Source organism: Bos mutus, chromosome 11 (genome assembly GCF_027580195.1).
Source record: "Bos mutus isolate GX-2022 chromosome 11, NWIPB_WYAK_1.1, whole genome shotgun sequence".
Lineage (NCBI taxonomy): Eukaryota > Metazoa > Chordata > Mammalia > Artiodactyla > Bovidae > Bos > Bos mutus.
Genome location: NC_091627.1, coordinates 31,854,728 through 31,867,102, shown reverse-complemented (window position 1 = coordinate 31,867,102; position 12,375 = coordinate 31,854,728). Strand labels below are relative to the sequence as shown.

Below are 12,375 nucleotides of genomic sequence, written 5' to 3'. Positions count from 1 at the left end.
ATCACCAACTCCGAGTCTACCCAGACTCATATCCATTGAGTCGGTGACGCCATCCAACCATCTCATCTCTGTTGTCCCCTTCTCCTGCTCTGTCTTTCCTAACATCAGGGTCTTTTCAAATGAGTCAGCTCCCAGTAGCATATTGGGTATCTACTGACCTGGGGAGTTCATCTTTCAGTGTCCTATCTTTTTGCCTTTTCATATTGTTCATGGGGTTCTCAAGGCAAGAATACTGAAGTGGTTTGCCATTCCCTTCTCCAGTGGGCCACATTCTGTCAGACCTCTCCACCATGACCTCAATAAATAAATAGATAAGTGTTGAAATAGCATAAAATTTTTTGTTTTCCTTTTATTATATATTATAGATGTTTAAAATATAAGGAAATTTTAGTACATTTAGTTGTTTATGAATTGCCTTTTTTTTTAGCCACACTGTGCAGCTTGTAGAATTTTTAGTTCCCTGACCAAGGATTGAACCCAGGCCCTTGGCAGTGAGAGCATGGAGTCCTAACAACTGGCCCACCAGGGAATTTGCTGAATTGCATTTTAATTACAGTATGGCACATAAATCATTAAGTAGGATTTGAAATCAAGATATACTTTAATCATAAATACTACAAAGAAATTTTTGTTGCCCCTTAGGTGGTTTGACTATCTTAATTTTGAAAATGTGTTGAAAAATGTCTATCCTTACTTCAGACAGTGTTTTTATGTAATAGTTTTATAGGTTTATAAATGAATTGTATATATCCATTGTAAAACTAGTTGAATAGTTTACATTTTGTTTATATTGCTCAAGAAAATCAGTTTAATAGTAATTTAAACAGTTTATTCATTATCTACTACATTAGAGATTCTATTCTAAAGCCTAGAATTATGTTTTATTCATCATATACAAGGATGAATAAAACACAGTTTCCCAGGTGCTAATAGTAGAATGGGAAGGATAGGCATATGATTGTAATAAATTCTAAATGAAAACACAATTTTGAGTAGGACCTATGAATCCACAGAGGTGGCCACATTGAATCATCTTAAACAATGAGTAGGGTCTTGCTTAGTGATGAAGGAAGAGAAGGCTTGGTGGACAGAGGGAAAGGCGTGAGCCAAGGCTCAGCTGTGAAAGGTTAGGAAAGGAAATTGAAGTCGCTCAGTCGTGTCCGACTCTTTGCAACCCCATGGACTGTAGCCTACCAGGCTCCTCTGTCCATGGGATTTTCCAGGCGATAGTACTGGAATGGATAGCCATTTCCTTTTCCAGGGGAATCTTCCCAACCCAGGGATCGAACCCAGGTCTCCCTCATTGTAGACAGATGCTTTACCGCCTGAGCCACCAGGGAAGTCCTAGGGAACTTGAGTTACCAGCAAGCCTAGAGCCGGAGGTGTACTGTGGAATAAAGGCAGTGGAATGATGCTAGGAAAGTGGTGAGGAGCATTTTGAAAAGAACCTCGCTTATTACAACATACCTTAAGCTTGCAGTCCATTTTTTGTTTTATTGAGTCAGCTAAATTGAATAGTATGGGAATGTGGATAGTAAATAGTTTTTGTTTGATGGTTCTGGTCATCTTCAGTTTATGATCTGCAGATCAAATTTCATGTCAACAAATACATATAAAAACTTAAATAGTTCCCTTAAGGTTATTCATTAACAAATATTTATGGAGCATCTATTCCATGCCAAGCACCGTGCTAGGAGCTGGACCATTGTGATGGAAACTGGCCTCTCATATTGATGTCAGCTGAAGAGTGGGCATTTGCATAACTGTATATAAAAGAATTAAAGAGAAAAGAATTTAAGAGATTAAACTATATGTAAGAAGGTTAAAAAAACTTTTCCATGTCTTGACCCTGTAGAGATACTGATATATATTTGTAGCTTTGGGGTTATTCTCTGTGACATGATGATGATGATGATGATGATGATACAGTGGGAAAAAAGAAACCTGTGATAAAGCTTTCCATCCATCCTAAGTCGCTTCAGTTGTATCTGACTGTGTGGTCCCATGGACTGCAGCCCACCAGCCTCCTCTGTCCATGTCATTCTCCAGGCAAGAATACTGGAGTAGGATGCAATTTCCTTCTCCAGGGATCTTCCTGATTAAAGGGATCGAACCTGTGTCTCTTACAATTCCTGCACTGGCAGGCGATTTCTTTACCACTAGCACCACCTGGGGAGCCCCAGTCTTTTTCTAGTAATTATTAAGTAATTACTTCATTCTACTTTTTACGTTAACGTCTCTTTACATTAGGTTTCCTTAAGTCACAAGGTCTTTTACAGCTAATTTACTCAAAATCTTGGAAATTAACACTTTTTTTTTTTACTTCTGTAATCTTATAACCAAAATTAGTTTTTCTTTTTCTTTATTCCCTACAGAGTATATTGCACTTTATTCATATTCAAGTATAGAACCTGGAGATTTGACTTTCACTGAAGGTGAAGAAATATTGGTGACCCAGAAAGATGGAGAATGGTGGACAGGAAGTATTGGAGACAGAACTGGAATTTTTCCATCAAATTATGTCAAACCAAAAGATCAGGAGGTAGAGTTACTTTGGTATAGAAACAGAATCATTCCATTCCTGTTGCTCAAGGTTCATATTTATAAAGGATGCTTACATATGGTTTTGGTTGGGCTGCTTTGGTTACAAGGAGACCATTTAAGGTAACTCCAATAAAATATAGTTTATCACAGAGATCCTGTTAGATAAAGGAGAAGTGATTTTATGAAATTCCAAGAACAAGAGCCATAGATAGGGGCAGACCTCATGATAACTGAAGTTAGGGAATGGTTTGGATTCAGGGAGGCTTAAAAGGAATCCGTAAATCTTTGAGGCTCTGCCGTTATTATGACCCAGCCCACACTTAGAGTTCCTGCTGCCTTTCTCCTACCACTAGCAGCAGTTCCCAGACTTTTTTATTTCAGGAACTTTGCACATTCTTAAAAGTTATTGAGGACTCCAAAGTTTCTGAAAATATATGGATTATATCTAGCAATATTTCCCATATTAGAAATTAAGACTGAAATTTTTAAAAATTTACTAATTCATTTTGAAATAACGAAATTAAACCCACTATATGATGACTTAAATAACTTGCTTTTAATGGAAAACAAATATGTACTTCTCCCTCTTCAAAAGCATTTAATGGAAAGAGTAGTATATTCTTTTGGTTGAAGTAGTTGAAGAAAATTCAACCTCACACAAATATGAGCGATAACAAAAGTATTTTAATAACATGTTCGGATACCTGTGGATATTCTTTGACACTGCTGTACCAAAACTTAACAAGTACTAAATTCTTGTAGATTACTTGCAGTGCAGAATCTGAAGCCAAATCAGTGAACATTCCTTATTGTTTTTTTTGTTTTTGTTTTTTTTAAATTCACCAGTCTGTTTTGCATACCGAGTGTGATGACATCATTCATTGATCATTTGGCAAATACTGAATCACTGAGTTATGCAAGTATTCACTTATTGCTACCTTTCATTATATAATATTTTAAAAATTACATTTGTGGCTTAAAGACTTAAACATAAGACATGACACCATAAAACACCTAGAAGAGATCACAGGTAAAACATTCTCTGATGTAAATCATACCACTGTTTTCTTCAGTCAGTCTCCAAGGGCAATACAAATAAAAACAAAAAATAAACAAATGGGACCTAATAAACTTACAAGCTTTTGTATAGTAATAGAAACCATAAACAAAATGAAAAGACAACCTACAGAATGGGAGAAAATATTTGCAAATGATGTAACTGACAAGGGCTTAATTTCCAAAATACACAAACAGCTTATACAACTCAACAACACCAAAAAAACAACCCAATAAAAAAAAAAAAAACCCAATTGAAAAATGGGGAGAAAACTTAAATAGACATTTCTCCATAGAAGAAATACAGATGACCAATAGGCACATGAAAAACTGCTCAACATCACTGCTTACTAGAGAAATGCAAATTCAAAAGTACAGTGAAGTACCACCTGACAGAATGGCCATCATTAAAACGTCTACAAATAACAGTTCCTAAAAATAAGAAGTGTGATTGGGCCAACTTATCCTGTAAAGTCAAACAGGTCATAGTTGCCGGTATGTATATCACTACAGATGGTGACTGCAGCCATGAAATTAAAAGACGCTTACTCCTTGGAAGGAAAGTTATGACCAACCTAGACAGCATATTCAAAAGCAGAGACATTACTTTGCCAACAAAGCTTCATCCAGTCAAGGCTATGGTTTTTCCTGTGATGTGAGAGTTGGACTGTGAAGAAGGCTGAGCGCCGAAGAATTGATGCTTTTGAACTGTGGTGTTGGAGAAGACTCTTGAGAGTCCCTTGGACTGCAAAGAGATCCAACCAGTCCATTCTGAAGGAGATCAGCCCTGGGATTTCTTTGGAAGGAATGATGCTAAAGCTGAAACTCCAGTACTTTGGCCACCTCATGCAAAGAGTTGATTCATTGGAAAAGACCCTGATGCTGGGAGGGATTGGGGGCAGGAGGAGAAGGGGACAACAGAGGGTGAGATGGCTGGATGGCATCACTGACTCGATGGACGTGAGTCTGAGTGAACTGTGGGAGTTGGTGATGGACAGGGAGGCGTGGCGTGCTGCGATTCATGGGGTCGCAAAGAGTCGGACATGACTGAGCCACTGATCTGATCTGATTCTTTATTCTTAGGTCAGGTTCAGGAGGAACATGGCAAAAAAATTAAAAATAAAAGCATTACCTTGTATGTAACAGGAGCAAAACTCACATATGCCTTAACATAGCCAGAGCACATGTGTTATATGTGGTGGGCATTGATTCTGACCCCCCAATGATGAAATGTATTTGTATTAACATTTAATATTCAGAAAAGATTCAGAAAATGAGCTGTTCCTGTTGAGTTGCCAACATCAGCTACTTACATATAATGTATTCTATCAGAATCAGATCTCCCATAAGTATTGGATTCTTAACTTATTTGATCAGTATAAGGTTAATCATTATTTTGCTCTTACTCTAAAGAAACGATAACCCTGGGAATTAGAAATCTCTAGTCCCTAATAGCCTGTGTACTTTTAACCCTGGATTGTTGAAAAATGATAAAACTGTATCTTTTCCTTATAGGGTTTTGGGAGTTCTAGCAAATCTGGAACATCAAATAAGAAACCTGGTATGTATCATGATGAAGCTGACAAACTACCAAAGTGTTCATTAATAGTCTTGAATTCATAGTCCCTTATATTTCTTCTTAAAAAAAAACCTGGTATATGTATCATGATGAAGCTGACGAACTACTAGGGTGTTTAATAGTCTTGAATTCATAGTCCCTTGTTTTTCTTCTTTTCAGAGATTGCTCAGGTAACATCAGCATATGCGGCTTCTGGTTCTGAACAGCTTAGCCTCGCACCAGGACAGTTAATACTAATTCTAAAGAAAAACACAAGTGGGTGGTGGCAAGGGGAATTACAGGTAATAACTTTTAAATAACATTTGTTAATTTTATTATAAAAGTAATGCCTGCTCATTAGAAAAATAAGATTAATAAAAATTTAATTTATCTTATTTGACTGATTAATAATTAGTTTGATAATTAACAAAGCTCCAAGAGGTATTTACTTATTAGGAGAACATTAGAAAGGTCTTCTTAGTTTATAAATATTATTTGTGTGAAGTATGCAGAGAACTTTGAGACTGAACAATCTCCAAATAGACTTCTACAAATAGTGCTGAGATGCATATTAAATCTTTCAGTTGTTTAATATTGACCTCGAAGGCCAGTGCAGAATTCAAGTGTTCTCAAGATACCCTCCCTCCTAACACAGATTGTAAATTTGGAGGGCCCTGAGACCACTCCCAGATTCAGTAATTTCCCATAAAAACTCACAGGACTCACTGAAAGCTGTTATACTCCTGGTTACAATTTATTACAGCAAAAGGATTTAGATTAAAATTAGCCAAGGGAAGAGATGTATGGATCAGAGTTCAGGAGGGTTCCTAACACAGAGCTTCCCGTTGTTCTCTCCCCATGGAGTCATGGGCAGCATTAAATCTCCTGGCAACAGTACACATGGAGTATTGCCAAGCAGCAGCTCACTTGAGCCTTGGTTTCCAGCGTGTTTATTGAAACCCCATCAAATAGACACGGTTGATTGCTCACATGGCTGAACTCAGTCTCCAGTCCCTCCAGAGGTTGTGTTCATATTATGACCCAGAGGGCCCACCATAAATCACATCATTAGGCTCTCCTGCATCGTTACGGCCCCCCACATAAACTGAGACACTCTTTGAACAGTCAAGACGTCTCAAAGGTTTAGAGATTACCTTCCAGGAGCCATAGGCAAAGGCCAGGCCTCCCTTTGGGCAAGGTTAAATTCTTTACTACACAGTTTGGATTTTCTTATTTTTAGTTTATGTCTCAATAATTGTCTTTAGTCTCATTTTTTGTGTTCTTTTTGCTAATTTTATAGGCCAGAGGGAAAAAGCGACAGAAAGGATGGTTTCCTGCCAGCCATGTTAAACTTTTGGGTCCAAGTAGTGAAAGAACTGCGCCTGCCTTTCATCCTGGTATGGAAATGGGTTAACTTGGGTTTCATCTTAGGAAGTTTGTTTGTTTTTTTTTTTTAACTCAGCATTTCTTAGATTAGCCAATTCTTTGAAAAATATTTTTAAAATTTGTTCTTTCTTTACCTCTGTGAGAACTTCCTTTCCAAAAAGTTCTGTTAGAAACAGCCAGCTGTTCAGTGATGCTTGGACTACATCACTCCTTGAAATTGTTTAATTGCTCTACCATCATACTTCAAAGCAGTCGCTTGGATTTCCAAACTACATTTGGGAAATTCTTGCTTTTGTGAAACAGGGAATAGAGGAAGGAGGGTGGGAGAGAACAGCTAAAGTAAATGTTGGCAGAATTTTAACATATGATGCTAATAGGAAGACTTACTCAATTTAACTTGTTACTTTGTCATTATTCCTCTGCTAGTGTGTCAGGTGATCGCCATGTATGACTACACGGCAAACAACGAGGACGAGCTCAGTTTCTCCAAGGGACAGCTTATTAATGTTCTAAACAAGGATGATCCTGACTGGTGGCAAGGAGAAACCAGTGGGGTGACTGGTCTCTTCCCTTCAAACTACGTTAAGATGACGACAGATGCAGATCCAAGTCAACAGTGTGAGTAATATCAAACTATTTACTTCTTAATAGTGCATCAGCTTTAACATACAGAACTGCATTCCTTACTTTTCTCAACCAAATCTTAGCACTCTCAGCGAATGTATATTAATGTTTAGAGTAAGAAAATAAAATAAGAAACTTTCACAAAATCAAAAGTTATATTGCTTTTTTTCAAATACTTTTTACCTAGCTTCAGACCTTACTGTTAGACTTTATCTGAAAAAAGTTCTAGTTCTTTCATGAGTTCCTTGGTATGATAGCAGTCTACACTGCGGCTTCTCTTTACACCAGCCTTTTTCAGCTTGAGAGAGAGTAGAGACTAGCTGGCAGTTAGCGTATTCACCTGTGCACAATGACCCTTTTAGTGTACAGGTGCTATTAATTTTGCAACCTTATTTCCCACGTTATTACACATCACCCAGGTTAGAAGAAAATTATAAAATTTATTTTACAAATAAAGTGCTTGCAAAAATCTCATTAGGTGATCTTTTAAGGTAGGTAACTCATGCCACAGAGATATATGAATTAAGATCCGTTTTACTACTTTTACTGCAGGGGTCCATATCTCAATGTATATGATTTAGTATTACATAAAATTATCTCTTGATAGTTACCTAACCTTTCTTACACTTGACAGTAAATGTAGCATTAGAGAATAAACAGTACTTGGAAATATTTTTTTAGCTTCATAAAATAGAGGTCACCTTTCCTCACCCTTTTGATCTTTTTGTCCTTCTTAATAAAATACATCATGGTTTGTGTTTTTATCATTCTTGTGAAATTATCTAAAAGCTTTAGCCTTTCATTTTAACTTAGCTTCTAAGAACATATAAATGGTAACCCAGTCAAAGCTGAGCTGTGTTTACAATTAAGTGCAAGTATTATTAATTTACTTTGTACTGTATCTGTCATTTTAAATTATTAGTGCATTATTTTCACTTTAGAGCTCATAAAGATCATTGTGATTTGGGGAGAAGACGGTCCTTTAGATAGAGCAGCTGAATTTCCCAGTCTGGACGTGGAGTCCAGTTTTTTATGCTTTGAATATTCCTAAAAATACCTCAGGGTTTCAGAAGAGATAGTAAGGAAAATTATAAAACTTGGATTACTTAAATGAAAGACCATTTTTAAATTCTGCTGATGGTTTGGCAGTTTTCAGGGCTTGCCAGTTTGTCTGGTTAATAAAAATACCCGAGGGGTCTTTCCTGGGCCTGAGAGAGGAAGGTCTGGAAGATCTTGGGCTAAGTGATCCTTGGAGGCATTCTAGTTTATCAGTGCATTTGACTTTCATAGTGTCTACAATGTAAAGTGATCGTTTTCCAAATGTTTTGTTGTTATCTTGTTTTCCAATGGTGGAACATATTTTTCCCTTTTAAGTCTTTCATAATAAGAAATATAAGAAAAAATGGAAGTGATCTAAAGGAAGAACAGCCAGGAGTATACGCGTCAGTGAAAACTAGTTAAGTTTTAGACTATCGTGTGTGTTTCTCAAGCCTTTATAAATATTACTTTCATTTTACTAGGTAGGTAGGATATTTTCTAAAGGTTGAGAATTTTCATAGTTCAAACTTGTTGATGTTGCATGTAATCAGTAGAATTTTTCTCACCCCCTTGATTTGCTTTATGTTCATTTTATCCCTCGTTTTTCTTTTTATAGGACCCAGTGTTGCCTTCCAGTGTGAAAGCACCCCAGAGACCCACTATCCAAGTTTGACTCTAGCGTGGAGACAGGGCAGGCAGCCCTGATCAAATATCTCCTACACAATTCCTTAGCTTCGTTCTCAAATGTTAGAGCCACTTGTGATTATTTCTCTGTGTTTCTAATTTACAGTTAAAATTTATTTGTAACAAGTTAAAGGATAGTGGGTCTTTGTGTGGCTTTCCCTGCTGTTCACTCTGGCATCCTTTAGCATTTTTCTCCTTTTTTAATTTGGTAATTGTAGGTCATTAGCATGCATACTGAGTTTGCCCTTACATGGTGGGAGTTCAAACACACAAAGACCCACTATTTGCACAAACTGTTCTTGCTGGTTTGGAATGGGCTGCCATGCTTTTCTAATGTTACTGCAACATGTATATTCATTACAGAATTCAGAATTGCTTATGTTTTGCTGTTATGTTTGACCTAATCCTAATCACAGTGAGCCCTTAATTGGTTCAATATGCGATTTGTCCCCCAATAGGCACTGTTTTCCTCTATTACTTTCTAATATGCCACTATAAGTACCAATATTTAAGTTTGTTAAAAGGCCGAGAATTGGAAATATCCTTTTCTCTATTTTCTGTGTATTTTGATGTGGGAGTGATGACACTTTGGAGGAACTCTTCTTACACATAGAAGAGGGAAGCGGCCTGCCTTACCCAGCCATATGTGCAGAGCAGGGTGGGTTTTATCTGTTGCAGCTGTCCCAAAATGAGCCCTGTACCCTGGGAGTCCACTGGGGTCTCTGGGCTCGTGAAGATACTGCTAATGTGCTGCAGCAGTCAGTTGTTACTTCTTTACTGATTGCCTAAAAATGGATTATTTTTGAAGAATGAAAGGCTCCCATCATTGACTACAAGATATGAAACTTTCCCTACCTTAGGCAGAGAATTTATATCTATACATTTTAAAGTCAGAAATTCATGTTATCTATTTTAATGAGGTAACTCCATGTCCTAGGTCACAAAGGGGCACTGGTTGACTTTCTTCTTAATGCATTTAGTAAAGATCATAAGGAATGCTTGAAGAGTTTAAATGCCCTTGAAGCAGGCAGTCTCTATCTAGTTGAGAATGAATTAGAGTGAAGGAAAGCTGTGTGGGAGCTGGCATTCCTCTGTGTCCATGAAGCTGCTTTGTGGCTACAGAACTGATTTTACCATTCAGAATTCTCTACCTAATATCTGTTCTTCAACCACATTGGCAACTTTGGCATAGGACTTTACTTCTTTTCCTTGAGCCAAAAACTGCAAGGATAGTAAAACATTATTATAAATGTGAGAGTACTTAGTTGACTTTTAGTGGATAGTATTAAATCATATTTGAAAATCAATGAGAAGATTATGCAATTTAAACTGTTTACAAACTGCAGTGCAATCTACTGTTTCTGAATGTCCAAGTATTATCAGGAAAAGTGTACATACAATCACAGAGTCTTATTTCCTCACAGAGTTCTTTAAGAAGAGTGAAATGTGTTTTTATATCTCTGAGGCATATTTTGTGCAATATTTGTGTTAATGTGCCTATACATTATGAATGAATGATTTTAGTCATATGTTGCCTAAATCATAACTTTACAACACTTGAGGAAGAATCAACTAAACCGTAGTTAGAACTTCACAAAATATAAATGTCTGTGTTCCAGAATACTTCACATCATTGGAATGTATGGTGACAGGCATGTATGCTTCCTGAGGCAGGGATTTCTAGTTACTAGACCACCTCAACTTTTAGCATTTGGCATCATCATGATACTTTTATAAAATATGACATTAAATGGAAAGCAATAATATTATTTTACAGGTGGCATAACAGATTTGCCTGCAGTCACTAAAGGGTACAGTGTAAAGACTGAGTCCTTGTAAATTCAGCTGATCTTCTAAATTGTATGGGTTACTTGGTCTTGCCTTTTATTTTCTGAACATGTTAGTTGGGTTCAAATTCAGGGCAGTTACTTTAAATCCACCTTAAACCCTGAGGTTAGAAATAAGACCACTTAATTAATCACATGATATAGTATAACATTCTCTCTTTATAATTTTGAATTTGGGCTTATTTAATACACTGATAAATTATTTCAAAGGTATCTTTGTAGCTCAAATTGCTTCACTTTTACACTGATAACTATAAAGAATGACATTCTGGTAGAGATTAGTGTCTGTAAATCAATTTGAAAAGAATATATTCTTCAGGTACTATGGACTAAGTCTTATAATGGCGTATTTAAACTGAGTGTCTGTCTGGGAAATAAATTTACTGTATTTACAGAAATACCTCTCTCTGTTTAGGTATTTTGTCATACATTTGACAGGAAGCTAAAAGTAAAGGAAATGGTATGACATATAATAATAACTTGTCCTTCTTAAAAGAGCATGCAGTCCTTTGCAATACCTCATATTCAGCCACATATTTGCTCTCTTCCTCATTCAGTATAAGAGGCAGCTTCAGTTTACTTAGAAAGAGACATTAGAAGGAGTTTATCAGGAACATAGAATTTTTAAAATGGGAGCACAACTGAGCAAATTTGAACCCTGTAGGAAGTGAAGAATCAAAATACCTGTTTATTTTAAAATTGCAGTATGTTGTAATCATTTCTACAGTATGTGATTAAACCTGATGGGTTTTCCAGCAATGAAAAAAATCAGTTCTAAGACCAAAGCTGATTTTTTTTCGAAAATTTGAAAATCTAAATCAATCCTACCTGTTGTATAGTTTCCTCTAAAACTTTATCCTAGGGAGTCATTTTAAAATAATACAGCTATTAAAACAGTATAACTGCTACATTAGTGTTTTAAAAATATAATATGAATTCTGATAGTTTAAAATAAAGTAGGGGAAGGAAAAGTAGAGAAAGAAATGCCAATTCCAGTCCAAAGCTTTATTTGCCAAGTTTTCTTAGGATGAATTTTACCAAGTTATAAATTCTTGTAAATAGACTCTAATGGAAAGACTGAGAGACTTTTGCCTATAGTGGCATTATTGGATGCTGCTGTGATGCTACTGTAATGTAATAAATTATTGTTGCAAAGTGCTGTTTTTTTGCCTTAAATTTTTATTTTGTGCGTCTTGAAAACTATAGTATCAAAGATATTGAGATTGTGCAAATGCTGGGCACGCTTGGCATGAGGTCATTCATTTTCATTTTTACAAAACTGTAATATAACTATGCAAGTGTGTTTATTAAAGGGACACAAACTACATTACTTGTATTGTGTATTTCTTTTGAAGCATCCTTTAGAACTTATTTTTAACTGTTTATATTGTAGTCCTGTTTGAATTTCTTTGGAATGTCTCTTTTTCCTTAACGTGGTCTCTTGGTCCAGACCCGCAAGTTGTATTGTAGTACAAGGGACAAAAGAAATTTTTAAGTGGTAACGATTGAGATAGTTTGATCCAGGATAAGTGTATGTATCTCAAAAGCAAAAGAAATTTTGATTTGAAAGCAAAAGAAATATCTAGGATAATAATAAACTACTATGTTATTTATAATTTTTAATCCAACTTTATCTCT

The 12,375-nt window shown here is 36.1% G+C and overlaps 1 protein-coding gene across 5 annotated transcripts in view; it reads left to right on the top strand.

Annotated features, from left to right (window-relative positions):
• The window catches only part of ITSN2 (intersectin 2), a 126,751-nt gene that overhangs the window by 84,246 nt on the left and 30,130 nt on the right, over positions 1-12,375 (top strand). For 4 of the 5 annotated variants that reach the window (XM_070379194.1, XM_070379193.1, XM_070379195.1 and 1 more), the window contains 5 exons: positions 2,376-2,542; positions 5,116-5,161; positions 5,339-5,460; positions 6,459-6,555; positions 6,971-7,162. In XM_070379194.1, coding sequence (XP_070235295.1) covers positions 2,376-2,542; positions 5,116-5,161; positions 5,339-5,460; positions 6,459-6,555; positions 6,971-7,162 — 624 coding nt within the window. Of the gene's footprint in view, positions 1-2,375; positions 2,543-5,115; positions 5,162-5,338; positions 5,461-6,458; positions 6,556-6,970; positions 7,163-8,822; positions 12,077-12,375 lie in introns of those variants that run through there. The other variant, XM_070379198.1, reaches the window with a different exon arrangement.